Source organism: Cinclus cinclus, chromosome 7 (assembly GCF_963662255.1).
Source record: "Cinclus cinclus chromosome 7, bCinCin1.1, whole genome shotgun sequence".
In the NCBI taxonomy this organism is placed as follows: Eukaryota; Metazoa; Chordata; class Aves; order Passeriformes; family Cinclidae; genus Cinclus; species Cinclus cinclus.
In genome coordinates this window covers 21,363,225-21,383,325 of record NC_085052.1, presented here as the reverse complement: position 1 = coordinate 21,383,325, position 20,101 = coordinate 21,363,225, and the positions used below count along the sequence as shown (strand labels likewise).

At 42.4% G+C, this 20,101-nt stretch overlaps 1 protein-coding gene across 9 annotated transcripts in view; it reads right to left on the bottom strand.

Moving 5' to 3' along the window:
- Nucleotides 1–18,967, bottom strand: part of KAT6B (lysine acetyltransferase 6B) — a 111,030-nt gene extending 92,063 nt beyond the window's left edge. For 7 of the 9 annotated variants that reach the window (XM_062496780.1, XM_062496783.1, XM_062496784.1 and 4 more), the window contains exon 1: nucleotides 10,030–11,336. In XM_062496780.1, the coding sequence (XP_062352764.1) occupies nucleotides 10,030–10,650 (621 nt within the window). In that variant the 5' untranslated portion in view covers nucleotides 10,651–11,336. Of the gene's footprint in view, nucleotides 1–10,029; nucleotides 11,337–18,111 lie in introns of those variants that run through there. The other 2 variants (XM_062496781.1, XM_062496782.1) reach the window with 2 other exon arrangements.
- Between the last annotated feature and the right edge of the window lie 1,134 nt (nucleotides 18,968–20,101).

Genomic DNA, 20,101 nt, shown 5'->3' with positions numbered 1-20,101 from the left:
AATTGTAAGACATTAATCTTTACAAGTAAACTCCATACAAAACCTCTGATAAAATTAGAAATACACTTGTTTTAGCAAGACTCATTTGCATTAGCAAAACACCAAGCAAATTAAAATTTTAGCACCAGAAAGATCAGGAAATGGAAAAAGCTTATTCTCAGATATATTACAAGCTCTTCTCCCGAAAACAAGTCACACAGAGGTCTTTTCAATATACATCCAAAGACAATACTGAGAAAGAAACAATGTAAATCATTCAGATTCTGGTTCATGTTAGCAGAGAAGAAAGCAAAACTGCTTATTATATCACTAACATCTTCCAGAAGACATAAAACAAAATCTGTCAATCCTAGGCTTAATACAGCCACACTTATTTACTTGAATTCACAGTCAGAATTGAGGTATTATACTGAATTCAGAGCAGTATAGGAAACTGAGAACACAGAGGAAGATTCCTGAGGTAGTTTATTATTCCAAATAAAAAAGACCCCTACCACCCATCTCATGCTCAGATCAGAAGACTCTTGCAACTCTCCACCGAAAGACTGAAAACATGCCTGCAAGAAGAGCCTTCTAAACACCGTGCACAGACTCGTAAAGCAAAAACTGCCCCTTGTCACAAAGACTCCAAATGGCAAAGCACAGAACTTATTGAACACAAGTCCCAACAATTTCCTTAAGTGTATGGCAGACAAGCATGTGAAGTGACTCAACAAGAGCAAGTCTTTGAATAAGGCACAGAGAAAGTCACTGGCTTCCAGGAGAGAATGAGCTCCAGTACTTTTGAATGTAGCTAAAACATACAGGTACAAGCACAGTTACAGACCATCCTGCAGGCACTTAGCACGTGCTGCTACCTTGAGAATTCACCCTGCATGCAGCTTGAGTCATCTCTTGACTAATTTATCTATAAATTTCAGACCCTCAGAAAACATCTGTAACACCCAAAAGCCTGCTTTGCTAGATCAGTGGAATGCATGAGAAACGTATAAAAATAAATACACTGGGTTTACTAAACAGTTTTTCAATATTAAAGTAGATTAATATTTGCAAAATAGCATTAGTAAGGTTTTTGTGACATCCAGTTGATGAAGAGGAAAGAGAAGAGAGCTAGACAGTTCAAGGCAGAGCAAAAATATTCAGATCAGAAAATACCATGCTTATGTACAACCCCATTGTTTATTACACTAACTTCCATGTTAATATTTATAAACTGATTGATAACCAAATACTTATTTGCAGGAGTCAATGCACTGTCCTCTTCCTCTACCATTAACAGATTCCTGTTAAACCAACTCCTACAGCATGCATACTAGTATTCAGAAATCAAGAGAGAAAATGGAAAATAGGAAATGAAAGCTGAGTATCTTTACATTTGGACTAGAAGGGAGTGATACAGAAGCCTTCATAAGCATAGAACTTGTTAACTAGCTACTATTAAGTTCAGTGATCATAACAGAGCTTACTTTGGTCTTAATCTTTTCAGGCTCAAAAAAGGAATTTTTCATCAGCCATTTAACTGTCTGTTTGTATAATGTCTTTTCTAACTACTGCTCATTATCCACTAATGCTAAGCATTTAAAAAAATTCCATGCTACTTGTAGGTTAGGTATTAGTCACATTTTTACCAATCAGGTTGCTCAGGACATTACCTAGTCCAGCTCTGAGGATGGAGATTCCGTAGCCACTCTGAGGCCCTCCCTGTTCCATGTCTCTCCACCCTCATTTTAAAGGATTTTCTCCTTCATCTATCTGCAATTTCCCTTGATGCAACTTATACCAGTTACCTCTCATTATTTTGCCATCTGAAAAAATAGCAGTCTCCATCTTCACTATAATCACCCAATATGTAGTTTTGAAAGAGGTGCTTTAACACAACAGTCCCACACATCCACGGCAATTTTATCTTGCCTGTATTCCTTTCAGCTGCCCCATGTAAGTAGTTCCTGCTGCCTAGGGAAGTGTTGGAATCACTATCCCTGAAAGCATTCACGAACCATGCAGATCCAGCCCTTAGGAACGTCGTTTAATAGTGAACATGGCAGTGCTAGGTTAACAGCTGGACTCACCGATCTTTGAGTGATCTTTTCCACCCTAAATAATTCTGTGATTCTACTTATTCATCAGTTAAGAACTGCCTGTACTCTGTGTCTGAAACCCAGGTGCCACTGACATTTGTTTTGTATTGAGCCAAATGCAAACACTGCTAGTTAGTGTTGCTACGGATACATGGACGTTACATAAAAATTAGCCCTTAAAAGTACAGTCACTCATCTGCATCATTTGGAAAAAAAACAGATGTGAAATTAAAGCCAACTTCAAAATACCACCAGTGATGAAATTAACTCCTGGAGAGCATGTGGAAAACGTGTGGCAAATTCACCACAGCTTGAGCTGACTCCACTTCCATTCCAAGATGAGGAAACATCAGCCATGCCTACCAGACACCTCTGCTGAGATCATACACGGCTTTTTTCCTGTGCCAGAGTCCTGCTTGTAATTAAAGCCAGAAGTCTCAAGCCTACACCACCTAGAACTGCATTAATTGGTAACTGCTGGCCTGTACCACCACAACCATGAGGAGAGAAAAATGGGACTCCGCCCCTCTAGACCCAAAAAACCCAACAAAGCAGAAATTCCTGCACTTATGTAGCTAGCACTTCAGTGACAAGGCACAAGAGCAGACAATTTACAAGTCGCAGCTTCCCTCACCACATGGGATTTTTCCTTACATAACATCTTATCCACAGCACAACCTGAAGTCACAATAACCCACACAAATCTGGAATCTAAGCGCAGCTGCCCTGGAGTTGCCTGTAACAGGTCACACCCATTCATTTAAAGCAGGCTGGCTGTGCCTGCAAATTCAGAACTTGAAACTCTTCACAAAGTACTGAGGGAAAAAAAAAAAACAACAAACCCACAGAAAATTCCATGTGACACCAGTAATAATAATCCTCAATGAAGGATACAAGCAGATGGAGAAAAACAATAAACACAAGTAATTTTGCAAATGAAGGAAATCACACTAGTTTAAAAGTTGATTTGTCACTTATCAGGTAACCACAAAGGACAGCAGTGATCTGTCAGCTAAGTGGTGCCTGATCTGACATGCCATCATCTTCAAAATTTACAGCCATTATCTGAGCCCTAATGCTGTTGTTCCAGTACACAACAGCACTCCATTCACTTGCTTCCATAAAGCCCTAGTGGTCTGCCTGAAATAGGCCCTCAAATCATGGGTCTGTCCTTACACCCAGGCAAGTATAGTCCTGAACACAGAGAACCGAGCCATGAACAGGACCATAAATGGATTCAAAGTTGTAAAGAAAACTCCGGAGTTTTTACCAGTTGAGTCTTTTCTTAATGCTAGCTTGAAATTCTTTTAAAAGTGAGTCTCCTACCATTTCCAGCTACCAAATTGGAAAACTGCAGTCAATTAGCAGTTAATCTATACCTATTATCTTTCTTGACAAAAAACTAACATGTCAAAAATAGCAGACAACTTAAACTGCAAGTTATCAAGATTTTTCATCACATTTTTCCAAATAAAGTCCCTGCAACAATAAGAAACAATATGGAACTGGTATCACATTTCAACTGACACAGAAAAAACACCCAAGAGTCAAGACCATTGCTATTATTGAACACTGACGAGCAAAAACACTTTGAACAGATGATAAAACAGAACTGAGAAAATATGCTAGGTAGCTCTCCTAATATCTAAGGCAGCCTTCTGGTATTTCTGTTTTAGAAGAAATCTTGATGAAGCAGATATCTGTGCATTAACTAGTTGAAGAAAAATTAGTCTGTGAGGAAAAACGCAAAGAGTAAAACCTCTAACCATAGTTTAGAAATCCAGTGTCGCTCCCAGTTAAGACAGAGGAGTTCACAGAAAATAGCATAGATGAATAAACACCAAGAGAACTGCTGGAACTACATAGGATTTCTTTAACTCACTGCTGTCAGTTTCAATAAAGGACTCATCACAGAACACCACACCAATTAATTTTGAAGGGAAACAACCAAAAGAATCAAATTTTAGCAAGTCTTAGGATTAAAGAGCTTGCAGCATAAGGTTTGGAATCACTCCTTGCAGTAAACAAGAACCATGTGCACATCATGCAGAACTATGCTCAGAATATCTAGCTTGGGGGAAAAAAAGGATGAGTAGGGTCTTCCCGCACAGATCCATAGGCTACTGAAAATATGGCCTTATTTGCAGAAACTAATTCACATCAGAAACTGAAAACTAACCTCTACCCCGCCTTACGAAGGAATAGGCCAATCTAACTCAGGAAAAAAGTATTCAACTTATTTCCCACCATACAATTCAAGAAAACTTTTACAAATGCACTTCTTGAGTTGGTCCAAATGTGCTGAATTGTTAAACACAAAAAACTAAGCCTCCAAAGCCAGATATATCCATCTTTGCAATGATAAGAGCTGCTTCTCCACTATATGGGACGGTGAAAATTTTCCACTTCAATTTCTGGTAAGCTCCAGTAACTCAGGTGTTAATAGGATCAATTTCTAAGTGTTGTCTTGGCTTATGCACAGAGTTGGTACTTGTAGCATTTCAGAAGCTACAGGGACAGAAAAAAAAAAAAAAACAACAAACAAAAACCCCCCCCAAAAAACAAAAGCCACCACACAAACAAAACAAAACCCCCAAAAATAAAACAAACAACAACAAAACCCACAAAAAAAATAATCAAAACCCAAAACCTAAACACCCCCAAACACAAGAGCAGCAGAACCTAGCAATCATCCCAGAGATTCCAAGACCAGATCTACATACAGTTAGGGTGTAGGCCACCCTTCCAAGAAATAAAGATAACTTGTGAATTGAAATAATGAGAAGCACAAACATGAGACTTCGTGTTTGCCAAGTAATGCCAACATTCCTCAGTACTTTGTCACCATGAAGATGTAATGAGGAGAGAAATAAAGGCTGCATCTGAAAACAACAGTACGTTATAAACTGACAAAGTTCAAACCTAGATTTGTCTTTGATTTCCCTGTGTACAGGCTCTTCAATTATAGCACTGCAGACACTCTACATACAAACTTCCCCATCACTGTATTTTGGTGCTGAGACTCACCCCCAGAAGCCCAGACACCACATAAAGGCAGCTCCCAAAGTTCAGCATCATGAATATCCCCTTATGTGTAAATTGGCAAGACACATTCTGTGCATTCCTTTCTGCTTCCCTTTTCTGTTTCTACACAGTGGAAAGTCTAGAGGAGAGAGGCAACAAGAAATCTCAACCAACGCTGTCTTGCTGCCTACCCACAGGAAGGCAGGAAGCTTAAAAACTGAGCAAGGAGGAGCCTGAATGCCAAAAAAGCAATTCGCTATAGATTGGCCCTTTGCCTGAAAGACAGAAGGAGGAACACCCAGTGTCTGCACTGGCACAAGCTACATACCAGAAAACTGAAATTCAACCCATGCCAAGTTACATTTTGAAAAGCTAAATGTACGTAGGCCAGTGAAAACAAAATTAGATAGGAGTTCAGGGTAAGAAAAATTAATAAAACAAGCTTGATTTTGCATGAAAGTTAGCTTAGAAAGACAAACTGAAAGCGAAAGAGGGATTAATAAATTTTTTCATGCCAAGAATCAGATGAAAACCACAGTTGCTGAGCTGTTCAAGAGAGCATTGAGGAGAAGCAATATCAAGCCCATCTCCATTTGAATGACTTTAAGGTTTAAGTACTAATTATTCTGAACATAGCAAAGATGAAACTGCTGAGATACACTATGCATTCCCACTGCCCTCTGGTAGTCTTACAATGGCCACTTCACCCTTAAAAGTTGGATTTATCCTTTTAAATTATGTCTAAAAAAAAGCAAATAAAGAGCTGCCAGCAGCCTACAATATATCTGTTTCTTTGAGTTTATAGTCACCCAGCACTTGTGCTCAGGAGATGGCTAACTCCCAAGACTTACTAGGTTTCATGCAGCTCCCAAACTGCAGAACCTTCCTAGTGCTTGTCCAAGTCACAAGGAAAAGAGAGAAAACATCAGCAATATTGCCATTCTACAACTGACACCATAAAAGATAAATTAAACAACCTTCTTAAAACTAACCATAAGTTTTAAATACCACTTTGCTGCATTTCCAGAAGCGCATTTTAATGCTTCAAAAGTTTATTGAAAAGCTAAGTATCACTCAATTTTCTTCTCTTCACACCCTTCCCTTCTATGTAACCAGTTTTTACACTGCATTTTCTGGTTAACATATTCATACAGCCCTTTTCAGAAAATGCTTGGTGAGAAAAGGTGTGAAGCAAAAGGGAGGGTAACTATGCAAGATGCTCTTGAGCATAAGGAAGAGCACATAAGAGCAGTTAAATTGTTTAAATATGCACTGCAACGTAGTGAAGTGCACGAGATCAAACTGCTGCACAACAAAATGAATTATTTTTCTGCTATTGTGTGTGCATGGGATTTTTTTTTGCTTTTTTGTTTCTTTATTTAAGGAAGATTTTTTTCTGGGGACTTTTTTTCAGGACATAAAACAGACACTAAGTCTTCATCCTGAAAGATACCACGGCTTTCAGTTTTCCTTCACTCCTAAGGCAGCTCCACCTCTGGCTAGATACTGTCCTTCACATACCCACTTAACACTAAACCAGGCATCTTTTGAAGTGCATTCATTCAAGTTACCTGTCCAGACACATCAAGTGAGCATTTACCTCAATGTAACCTGCAAAATACTTCAGGTAACTGAGGTCCTTTATATAACATACACTACTCATTACACTTACAATAATACCACCCAGACACCATATAGATGCCAAAAGCTACTGACGTTCCAACAAGATCTGTCTTTCCATGAACCTTGTACTTTTGTCTCTCTCTTCATTCAGAGATGGGAAAGCAACCCTCCACACACACTAGGGAATGGAAATAGATTGAGTGGTGGAAGAGTTAAACAGCTGCGCTGCATGCTTTCTCTTTTGGCAACTCAAGAGTTGATACAACTTTGCCCAAATCCAGAAGAGTCGGGATAACATTTCAAACACCATTTTTATAGAAATCCTTTCTTCCAGGCCTATGGGTAACAGGAAGAAACATGGCCATTGTATTGCTGTAACTAACTGCACCTATTTCTAAATCTAATTAAACAAGAGAACTATATCTAGTTGAATTGGATCACCCAGTTAATAGGGATGAGAAAAGCAGCTCTGTATCCTCACCACTAAGACAAATGTTTAGCACTTCCAGCTCCCTGCTCCAAGTATTTCATAGAATGCAAACCACTCGACACTCCTGTCACATAGTCAAGGCTCCAAGTCTGCACAGTAAATTCACTGACACTGCATTTCACCAGTATTTATCTTCTCAGTGCACTACAAACTCAGATGCTTTGGGTGGGTGATTGAAGCAAGCAAACAAAAACAGAAATCCCCAAATCAAACAACCAGAAAAACCCCAAACAAGCCAACAACAGCCCACACACAAAGCAATCAGCTCGCCCCCCACAGGCCATACTGTATCTCTTCTGATCACCTTTCACTCACTCAGGAAGAAAGGTTCAGAGTCTGCATTTGGTACTCTGAATGTAAATGTTCAGAGTAACAAAAACACCTTTAAAGCACTTATAATGGATCAAATCTTCTGTCTCATCCTAATGAGATGTTAATTATGCATTAAAGAAAGAAAAAGTATCAAAATTACTCAAACTTCCACAGTCATCAAAATAGATTTACATGCATGCCTACATTTGTCCTGTTCCTCCAGAAATGTCAACAAAAGACATACTAGAACATCACCTCTAGTATTTGAAAATAAAAAATACAAAACAAACCAAATACAAAATTAGCCACCCCAACAAAATTAATCTCTTACTTGTGCTAGCTACAGAAAGAGCCAAAGAAACTTTAAAATACACCAATTTCACCAAATCTCACTCATTAGCCATTCCCAAGAGATGCCAGTTGGACACATTGATTGTATTAATTTCAATAAATTATCTTGACATGCCCCATACTGTCACTTAAATGCTTCCAATAAAGATAGCCTAACAGTTTTCCTGCAGTGTCATCCATCTTATACACAAATTTAACATCAATTTCAAATGAAGATGCAGTCCTCTCAGGAACAATTTATGTACACTTACTTTCAGAACCTTTCCTGAAGTATTGAAAGCCACACATAGTGAAGAACAGTAAAAATCCCTTATTTAAAACAAGTCTCTATATATTTGCTCAGTAACCTCAGTAACTTCACATAACTAAGTGGTAAACTACACTAACATGGAACTACTGATTCACCAACTTCACATCAAAACTATTTTTGTCAGGAAAAACCGTATGCCAGTTTTTAAACACGCAAGTCACACTGCTAATTTTGAGGCACCCAAATGAAAGCTCATTTCTTGCCAAAGCACTTGCTAGAGAACAGATTTGTTTGGCTAACTTCTAGAAGACAGATTTATCCTTATACCAGTATTTTAGTATGGCAGTAATGGCTTTTTCAGCACCATGACCCAACTAACATTCCTTGCAAAGGCTGCCAGTCCCAGTAGGTAGACTAACATGGGAGACTTTTGTTCTTACAAAATTCAAGTTGCTTGGATTGCTCAGTACTCCAGCCCTCAAATTTTTCGTGTCATTACAGTATTAGAATTACAGTAGAAACTCAAAGTACTTAAACAGACCGCTTTATCACTACAAGTAATTAAATGTTTATAGTGTATGACTACAGCAGTAATTGCACAGTATGCAGCACTTTTGAATTTCCATTCTGATTACAGAGCATGAAGCTCCATGTGTCCCTCAAATACCTGAGAAGTCCAATTTGACAGAAAGAGATTTCCATATATAAATACAATCATATTTAACAGACATTTAGAGAAGCTCACAAAAATAAAGCTACAGCTACTCACCTCTGACAGTTCCCCAAACAACTGCTCCTGAAGACCCCACTAAAAAACTCCAACACAAGCGTTTTCTACTCTTCACCCTCCAGCATCTCACCATCAAAGGAAAAAGACCACTGAAAACCATCACACAGCTCCTAGGAGACACTGGTGGCACCTCCACAACAGTAAGGCTGTCTGGACTATTCCATGTCTAAAACAACTGCCATCAAACTGGACCAGCCAGAAGAGTAAAACAAAAACAAAAAATAAAAACAAACTAAGAACCTCAAACCATGAACTTACAAATATTTTAAGTAAACCTATTCCACTATGACAGGCAACTTTCTTTCTCCCAAGTACACTGAAAATTCCAAACACACTTCACCATACCAAATGGGAAATTATCAAAGAATGCCTGCAGACATGTCTTTGACACTATCCTTTCATAAACAAAAAACTAACTGATAGCCCTTTCTCCCTCAAGGCTGAAACCCTGTGAACAATTACTTTAAAACAACACTCAAATAATAGCAAAAATAAACACAACAAAAGGGAGCACAACAAAAGTATAACAGAGGATCCTGCAGTTTAGCTCAAATTGTCACTAACACCTTCACTTCTGTTCCTAGAATATTTACATTAATTCTGGTTTCTATTAACTGACATTTTAAAGCTCACTATCTACATATAATTTAAAAATAATAATGCTCATTGTCAAACATCACAAGTCCTACCAAGGGCATCTCAGGCTGTCAAGCTACAAGAAAATCAGTACATCCTGGCAGAAAATAAGGACAAAAGGCCACAATCAAATCACACTGCAGATTTCAGCTACACCAGTCTGTTAGGCAAGACAGTCTCGGATCTCACACCTACAACAGAGCATACAGCTGTACTCTTCCCTGCTGCTCTGTTCATCTACTGAAAATCCACAAAGCAAACTACCCAGTGCAGAACGGCAGGACATGGGGAGCCAAGTAAAACTCATTTACCAGAACTGATTCTGCATAAATCTTGGACATGCATCCCCACTCAAATACTTTTAAATGGACAAATAAAGCACGAGAAGAATCATTACTTTTGTATTAGGTAAATAAACAAAGGATAACAAGAATAGTCTTTCATTACTACATTAGCTCTCATTTTTCAGACTTACCTGGTCTTTTTCATGGGGTAATAGGCTGACAGGTGGAAGGGAAGCTGGGAAGGTGCTGGAGTATTTTGGAGCTCCTTTGCTTTCCAAACTGCCATAATTCACTCTATACTGAGGACCATCCTTCAGTAACCTGCCATTGTTCACAGCCCGTTTGGCCCCCAGCCGCAACCTCTGCTGAAAGGCAGGATTGTTGAAAATACTTGCTAGGTCATTTTGACTTCTCAAATACTTCTCTATGTTTTTCAGGGAGGAGCCGTTAGGTTCTTGAAGCCCTTCAATTGCTCGCCTCAAGAGTTTATTCCAATCCACATTACGAAGCTCATTACAAGCTCCTCTAGATCCCTTAACAGATTTAGGAATAGTGCCGGGTTTAACACACGAAAACCGTCCAGGATTATCTGGGTCCTTGTAGGATGCAAGACCTTTGTTAGTGACTTTAAGAATAGAACCATCTTGAACACTAAGTTCCAACTGTTCTGAAACAGTCTTCTTATCTAATCCATGGGAAGCACAAACAGCGTGACATATTCTCTCTTCAGAAGGCCTTTGCTTTTGCTTTTTAACTTTTTGTATAGCTTCCAGAATCCACTCAGTATAAAGAGGGTTGGCAAGTTTTACCATGGTTGACCAGTAATTGTTTCCAGCCAAGAGTTACCCATAGAGGTTCCTCCTTATCCTTTTAGCAGATCTTTCAGAGGTTGTTCACACCTCAAACACAAATGGAAGAATTCCACACGCTGCTTGGACACATGTCAAGAATATCCAACCTGAGGAGTCAGAAAAAGCAAATACCTGCTGACTGAAACTTTCCAAATATGTTACTGTTACCGAAACGTAGAAGGGTTCATTGGTGATGGCACGGGTAAGTCCTTAAAAGAAAGTTTGTTGCAACCTTTAAAAAGAAAAGAAAAAAAAAAAAAAAGAGGCAAGGAGAGAACACAGTTAATGCTGAAGCATTAAAAATTAAAAACACATTCAGACATGCACTCAGTATAGATGTTGCAGTACAGAAAAATCTTCGCGATATTATATGAAACATTTGTCAGTTCCCACCCCACACCGAACAAGTCACCATAAAAGCCTTCTGCTTTTCATAACAGTCAGTGGATTTAGTTTTCCTAAATTCCGCCACCCCAACACTTAACCTACTACTGACCTGTTGGACAATTTCCATTCAGTCAGGGATCTGAAAACACTCTCTAAAACAAACTGCCTACAAATCATTTCTGCATGGATTATACATGCAACAGAAAACCCAAACCCCAACCAATGAAAGATAAATTATTAACCACTGCCAATTCTTACAGTATCCTGTCTCTAAAGTCCTGCCAAATGTTGATTACACAACTCGGAAACCAAAACCAAAAATATCTGAACCAAATTACAAGTATTACATCCTTCATTAATATTTAGGTTCCCTACAAAACCAAAAGGCATCACAAAAGCATTTCTCATTTTAAGGCATGCAGCACAGAGGAATTTTTGATACAAACCTTTAGGAACGGAAATGAAAACAAAATAACAGGAGGCATTTTCACATAAATAGGCTGTCAGAACAAAGACGCATAAAGAGGTCACATTTAAAAATATTTTATTGACTCAGTTGAACAGTTTTGGTTTTTTTTTTTTTTTACTTATTATGGAATACATCACTCCAATAGAAAATTCAGTGGCTACAAAAACTCATTTAAGAAACCTGAAAGAACATCTTAATGAGAAGTTTACACAATCTGGAAACATAGATGAAAAAAATAAAACAATTTAAAAGTCTCACAAATTAAACTTACATGGGAGTTGCATAATGAATAAGCAAATATATTTGAAGTACTATTTTTTCTGCCATGAAGTGTGAGAACTTTTGAAGGCATTAACAGAATTGCATAATTACTTCAAATCAAAGGAAAAACAAAAAACAGAAGAGGAAAAAAAAAAATCATTCTCGATATATGGGTTATCTAGTAAAGTAGAAGATTCATCAGTTTCATGGCAAAAGTTGAAAATTAGTTAATATGCAAGTACATTTATAAAGCTAGGGCAAGCAGCCTACAAATAACAAAATCATCTATGATTACACAAGTCCTGGATCTCATTTTTTATTCATTTATTCTAACCATCCTGCACGTAAATCATGTTTAAAAACTTGAGTAAATTATAACTAGGAAAAAACCCTGACCTGATACAGTAATTGAAATTATTTTCAACTTGTTAAAAAGATTCCTCTGCAAATATGAAGACATAGAGCGTAACAACACATACTTTTAGTCCTTCTTCTACCCCTTAAAAATGTCATGTTTCACACATTATAATACTTACACAACCAGATCAGTAACAAAAGAGCAGCTGGTAACTGGTGAGTATAAAATTTTTCCATACCCAAATAGTCAATATTAATAAATTCATTTTTTAAATCTGTCCTTCTTAAATCTGATCAAAGCATAAACAACTTCAGATTTAAAAATACTAAAATTCAAGAGACTGCCAGACTGGAAAAGACTCATTCCTGATGCAAACGCAGGGCCTGAATGCTTAACTGGCTCACATACTGAACCCTATTGATCTACGTGGATTGGATCCTCTTTCTGGCTTCCAGACCGTACCCATGGAAGCTGTTTGATAACAGTTCTGTGCATTTCAAGTATCTGTAAGCAAACAATAACTTGTTCTGTACACAGACCTTTTTTATTTACTCCAGCTAGCAAAAGCCATTCTTTCCCTGACAGAATTGTTTATACTCACTGTTTTCAGATAATTCCAAAATAACACTGTAGCTACAAAATGCAGACAAATATAGGGAAGGAAAGAGTTTCCATGGTATTATAAATCCTACAAATTCTCTCACAAATCTGTCACTGAAAATACAATAACACACCAAAGCAGAACCCTATATATAGTGGAGGCTCACTCACATTCAGATTATTTCTTACACTCTTCCTATAGACTTGGAAGTACAAAGCCCCAGTTTCCTAGAAAGCTACTTTTATTTAGTTAGGCTGTTTCACTGCAAATCTTCATTAAGATAGTCACGACTTAATTAAATGCTGAACACTGCATTTGCTGAGTCAGACATACTTGTCTCAGTTTTACATCTACTGCAGTACTGTTATATTAAATTTCATACAAGCAACCACATCACTTCCATTAAATTCCAGAACACACAGTACAGGGTCTGTTCCAAGCTCCTGGACACCTATGAACATTTCAGTACAAATGCTATGACATGTGGGTTACAGGAATTTTTATTGGCCAATGACTGTGGCAAAAGGTTAGCATAAACCTATATCTTCGTATAGAGTCTACTGCTTGGTGCAGGAATTTCACAGCCATATACATTCAGAACTACATTTTTATTTATTTACTTAAAACTCCCTACGTGTAATATAACCCCCTGCATGCTAGCACCTACTAAATCAACACCAGCAGAGTGGATCAGCAGGAACAGAGTTTCCAATGCACCGGACAGGATATTTCAAGAGGAAAAATCAAGACATCTTAAATACACACCTCCCAACATTACCCAAATTCATTCTGCCTTCGTGAACCATGCCAAGTGCATCCAACCCAAGTTTTTAATTGTTTTGTCACAACTTAGAGCCTCTCTTACTCTGGCACTTGGAGCGCACGTGAACTTGAAGTGCAGCCCCTGACCTCCATGACTGCTATGACAAGTTCTACCACACGCTAGAGTCAGAATCACTTATTACTAATAAACATCTTCCCCAGCAAAACAACTTGGGTGAGTGATCCTGGAGCCACACACTGAGGAGATCTTTTCAAAATCAAAACAGATTGATGCAAGACTGGCAATACAGAAATATACACATTTACACACAAAATGACTAGATAAAGACAAAACAAATTGTTTTAGAAACAATGTTTCAAGACTCAGCATAAAAGGATACTCACAAATATAGAGCTACATTCAGGTTTCTAAGTTTAGAATGCAATTATACCAAATGTACAAATAGGAGGTCATACCTAATTTAATACAAAAAGGTGTGATGATTAGCCAAGCAGCTTTTGAGGCAATACCATTTTAAAGAAGTGATTAGAAATTAGTCTACTTAGGCATTCATGTCTATTTATTAATCTTCCCCCCCCTTACAACTAACTAGCTTTTAATCAAGCCCACAGCAGCACTCATTCAATCACAAGATAGATTTTTCCATACTGTTAAATGCACAGGACAACTTCCAAGTTTTATAGCAACAGCCACAAAGTTCTATGTAATTGGTCATATTTCAGCTTCTGTGCTGTATGGTATCACATAGTGAAAATAAAAGCATTTGACAATGGCTGACTGTATTATATTACTGACCAAGTCTGTCAACAAGTCTGCCACTGAAGAGCAGCAGAACAGAAGCACCCATTACCTCTAAAACATGAAAAACCATCTCTAGTCAAGGCTTGTCCCTTCACTAGGTCATAAATTATCACACGAAAACAAAGAAGTTGCAAAATTTCAGCTTGGGATTTAGAATGAATGCAAATATGCCCTTCATAAGGCACACACCTATTGCACAGCTGATTATAATTAAAGACGGCAGTGACTGAACACTTCAACCTCAGGTGTCATCAGTAATCCTATAATCCTCTAATAAGGTGGTTTTTAGAGTTAACTAGTACCTGGAATTGCTTCCAGGTGATCCAGATTGTGAAAACAAGCTGTGCAGTCCAAAAAAAGCAACAAAAAAAAAGCTACAGTTCTCTCCAGAACCAAAACTAAGTTACTACACAAATATCACAACATACAATCTAAAGGTTTGTTTTGTGGGCTTTTTTTTATTAATAGAAAGTTTGATTTGGCTTCCGTAAATGTAAATGCAGTTAAACTTTTAAAAACTGAGGTTAACACAGCTATAAAAAACAAAAACGAAAAGAAAGAGGGGAGAAGAGGACGCAGCTCGAGGACATGACAGCAACTTGTGCAACCTGCCGGTGACCTGTGAAGCACAATCTCATTCTGCTCCCTCCTACCTGCTCTGCACACACTCAGGAGAAGCAGCAGGCCAGCTCTCTGCTGCAGCATCAGGGTCAGATAAGGATTGCAGCAGAGGAGGAAGAAGAGAAGACTGCCATTGCATTCCATTTTTACCATTTTTCTTTGCTCCAAGCTGTTATGTAGAATTCTGTAGCTAATCAACTAATTACACCCCCATCTCAATTAATGATGCAAAACAGAAAAGACAGTTGTTTTGCTATTGCAAAATACACAGCCCTACAAAGGGACGGGGAGAAAGCAGATCCTGGTAAGGACTCCCATCATGCATATCCCTCTTAAAATTACTCAGGTCATGAAGGCAGCTATTGTATTATTCTTTACACGACACACGGTTTCCAATAATAACAAGAAAGAGCAACGACACATTTACATGCTTTAAAAAGGCAGATGGGTAGACACTACAGAACTTCAAAACGACACTAAAGACTTGGGGGGGTGTGGAGAGAAGAGTGGCACATGTGAACCGAACTGATGGAAGTGTTTGCGCTCTGAGATACCCCGCAAGCTTCTCTGAGATCATATGCTTAAAATCATTTCACAACATGACAGCAGCAAGCCGTCAGAGGAAACAGCATCAGCACAACATGACACCAGCAAAATCACCCAAATTCACCTTTCCCACCTTCTCCTACGGAAGTTCTGAGCACTTTAAATTACAGTGCTAGAGAACAGCAAGAAATATGGGAAGGTAATGTTCACTGCCAAGAGTTAACCTGGAAAAAGGGTTCCACTGAAAACATTTCTTCTTGGGATACTGGTTTTCAGGAGCAGGGGTGGGTATCCGTCAGCTCTTGCCAGAGGGGGTTATTTTCAATGCTCAGTGACACAGTACGAGAGGCGAGGTCCGGGCAAAGAACACACAATGTGAACATCACTTCCAAAACGTGGCACTGCCAGGCTGGACTAGTCCCCTCCCCAACTTACTTAAGGTTCTTGCAGCATTATCCCAGCCGCGGAGATGTGCAACGCCTAGAGCCTGGGGCCAAAGCATTGTTGGATTTGACAGGGGCCGAGCCGGGGCTGGCTCCGCGCCCTGCCCGCCCCGCTCCGGGATTTGCCATTGCCGAGGCAGGAACCCCCATCCCGCGGGCTGCGCGCCCAGGGGCACGGCGACCCGCGGGCAGGGCAGCCCCGGGGCCGGGGCCGTGAGCGCACCCGCAGCGCGGGGCGCCGGGCGGGGCCGGCGGCCGCGCGTCCCCCGCGGGAGGCAGGTGAGACCCCCCCCCCCGGTACCACTCACCTCCGCGGGGGGAGGAGCCTCCTCCGGGCGCCGCAGCGGCTCCCCCTGCTGCCGGCTCTTCCGCCGCTCCCGCCGCCGGGCCGCGCCGGGCCGCCTGCCCCGCTCCGCGCTGCCCGCGGACGCCGCGACCGCCCCGCTGCCGCCGCGCGCGGCTCGGCGCACCTACGCCGCCATTTTGTCTCGCCCTGTTGTACTTAACGTGAATCCGACATGACACTGATTACAGCCCAATGGAGGCTCATTAAAACCTTACCTACCCCGCGCCCCGCCCACCTCTGCCCGCCATTGGCCCGCGCCGCGCACGCCGCTGCGCGCTCACGGGCCGGGGGTCGCTGTCCGTCACCGGCCCACACCGGCCCCGGCCCGCCCGGCAACCGCTCCGGCGCTCCGATTGGCGGGCGGCGCCCGTCAATCAAGCGGCGCGCCCCTTCCCCTGTGCGTTCAGCAACGCCCACCCGCGGGAGAGGGCGGGGCCGGCGGCTCGCACTGGCCGCCGCCGCCGCCAGACACTCGCGCGCCCCGCCCACCCGCCCGCCTCGCCGCTCGGTCTGGGGCGCTCGCGATTGGCCGTCCGCCGCGAGCGGGGGCGGGACTTCTCTCAATCCCGCCCTCCCGTTGGCTGCCGCTGCCGCCCGTCCGGCACCCCCCGGCCTCCCCACCCCCCGCCGCCGCCCCACCCGCTCCCTCCCGAAGTTTGTTCGGGAGAGCGAGCGCTGCCGAGACACCGGCGGCGGCCGCCTGAACCAGCTCGGCAGGGCGGGCGGGCGCGCGACACACACTAATGAGCAGCCTTAAATACTGAGTGTCACGCGCGTGCCTCAGAGCCTGGCACTGGCCCGGGCGGGCGAGATGGAACAGCATGCTCCCAGCATTACCCTCCCAAGGTGCCTGGCACTGGCAGCCGCTTATCGCGCACACACACACCCCGCACCGCCGAGGGAGGGAGGGAGGGAGGGAGAGACGGAGGAGGGGGTGGGAACGGGGACGACGACAATGACTCCCAGCTCCGCAGCCACATGCGGGTCCCTGCAAGTTTCGCCATGCGAAGCACAGGGACTTCTCTGTCACCCCGTCTGCGAAGGAACAATTGCCGCCTCAGAAAGACAGGGTGGGAACATGCAACACAAAAACCTCAGCCATCCCCTGCTTCCCTCCGCCGCTCCATTCCCCCTCTCCCCACCCCATCCAACCCAGCCATCACCTCCTGCTGCTGCTCCCCCTCCCCTGCAAAACGCAGAGCGTTGCAATGCATTTACCCAGCGCAAGTGTCTGCAAACACGTGCATCAGCGCCGATGCTAAAGGAAAAAAAGTACCCAGCCTAGTGACAAGCCCCCTGCGCTGGAAGAGGGGAGGGAAAGGGGGTTATTATGGCAAATTGCAGCCTGTCACCCAGTGCCAAACAAACCCCATCGCATGCTCCCTATCATCCCCCGCATAAACTCCTGGGAATCTAACCTCCGATGCAGGTTCCCCCCTTTGCTTGCAATGACCTCCTTTCTCTGCCCGTGTGTGTTTCTGCAGCAGCGGTTCCTGCGGAATGTGCTGCCCCTGAAACGCGATCGCGGCTCCTCTCTCTCTCTCGCTCTCTCTCCCCGCTCTGTCTCTCGCTCGCCCGCTCGCTCTCTCTCCTGGCTGCAAGCAGAGCCAGGAACACAACAACAACACAGCCTCCCCCCACCCCCTTCCCCAAACACATACACACTGAAGAGACCCAGCCAGGAGAGCCAGACGAGCCGGGGAGGGGGTGGAGGGAATCCCCAGCCAGCGGATTGATTGCACCAGTTACCTTCCCTAAGCCCCTCCGCGAGAGGGGAAAAAAGAAGATGAATACAGAGAGAATACCTTGTCTCCCCTCCTCCTCCTCCGCGGGGCTCCTCTTCTCACTCCAAAATACTAAAAGGTGGACGGGCAGGTCGGACACACGCGTTTGGATCTCGGCGGGGGAGGGGAGCCACGCGAGCAATTATCATTAATTTAGAAATTAAAACAGAAACCCACCCCAGACCTCCAGCCTCCCCGGTGCGGGCGGACGCAGATTGCGAGGACTGGTGCTAAGACACAGGACCTGATAACAGCTAATTGAAAGGTTAATCTACATAGGCTGTGACAGAAGAGGTCCCTCCCCACTTTTTTATCTGCTGTTGGCAAGTGGGAAATTGAGCTCCCCCCACCTTCTCTCCCTCAAAAAAGAAAAAAAAAAAAAAAAGAGAAAAAAAAGGGGGTGAAAGGCGATAAAGTTTGGGGGGCGGCGCGTCCCCTGGGCGGGAAGGCGGCTGCGGGAAGTGGCCACCGGCGCCTCCCGGGGGCCCTGGCCCGCCCTCGGGGGTCGCGCTGGGCTTTCCGTCCTGCTCGGGATCTGAGCTGTCCCGGTGGGAGCCGGCGGCCCCGCGGGCAGCCTGCGGGCTAGAACGCTCCCCGGGGCCGGGGGAGGAGGGCTGTGCTTCCTGGGCCCACCAGAAACTAGCCCGAGGGATGGAAGCAGCGTGAACAAATCACAGATGTCCTCCCGTTGCGTCTGTACATGTAACAAGATGTTAGGAGGAATGTGTTTTAAAGGACAAGGTGATAACGCGCACGGGCTTAAAGCTCGGTTTTCTCCACGCTGTCTTGACCGGTGCTGCCAAAGGCCTCTCGCCATGCCAAAGTTTTCAGTAATGACAGAATATGCCGAGTTGGAAGGGACCCACCAGAACCATCGAGTCCTACTCCTGGGTTTTAATACTACTTGTGATGGTTTTCTCACCTACAGCCAGCAAACAGCACTTTTCACCCAAGCATGGCATGGCAAAATACCATGGGATACATCCCATAGGATACCACCCAAGGGAGGGAAAGGCAGTCTACTTACTTGAGCATCTACTCAAGCAGGCACAATAGACATTCCCCATCTTCCCCAGCTTGAAACATGACTGCTCCAGAGGTCTCCTCAACATCCTCTTTTCCACATATTGTGGATGACATGTTGTGTTGTCTGTCTGCAAAGTTTTCTAAAAATATCTGGTCCTGAAGATTAAAATGTAAAATTATAAAAAAATCTCCAAAAAATCTCCTTAAGAGTGGGTGGAAAATGACCTCCTACTATAAATTGTGAAGGTCTTCCCTGCATGATGTACTGCATGTAAACTAGTAAGGAAACAAAGTTTCAATAATAATAATAAGCATTAAGGTTTAGTGCAACTTCTTTCAGAGTCAGTTGCTGGAGATACTCTGTAAGGAAGCTCTTTGGTGATGTTACAGAGCACTGTAAAATTGTATGACCTACTTACAGAAAGCTACCGGGTGAAAATAATATTCCAGCATGTATCTATCACACCATAACCATTGACTGAGGTTTTAGTCTTTTAACTGCCAGATGCAGCCTTTTAAACATAAAGAGGGAAATTGAAATGTGTAGTGACCTAATACTTGTTGGAGAATCCGTCAAGGTTCATGTATTATGCAGGACCTGGCTGTGATTTAAAATAGTTTTTAAATTATTGGAAATGTTATAAATCATTTCAGCACAATTTGTAGCACAGCGTCACATTTGCAACACTATTCTCACTATTCTGAATGTTGTGTCAACATTTCCATCAGAAACTTTTTTTTTCCTCCTTTCTGGGAAATTTACAACTTGGTTAGTGGTAAAAACATAAAAATAATTTCTTGAAACTGAAACTTGGCGTGGCCACATCCCAGTTCAGGAAACAAAACACTGGAGAAAACTTGATAATCTGTTTGGCCATTTTGAAATTAAGAGTGTGTCATGAAGGCATAAGTAATAGCACAGAGAAAAATCATAAAAGTCTCTGGTTTAAATAATTCCATTCTTTCTTCTCAATTTAACTCAAAT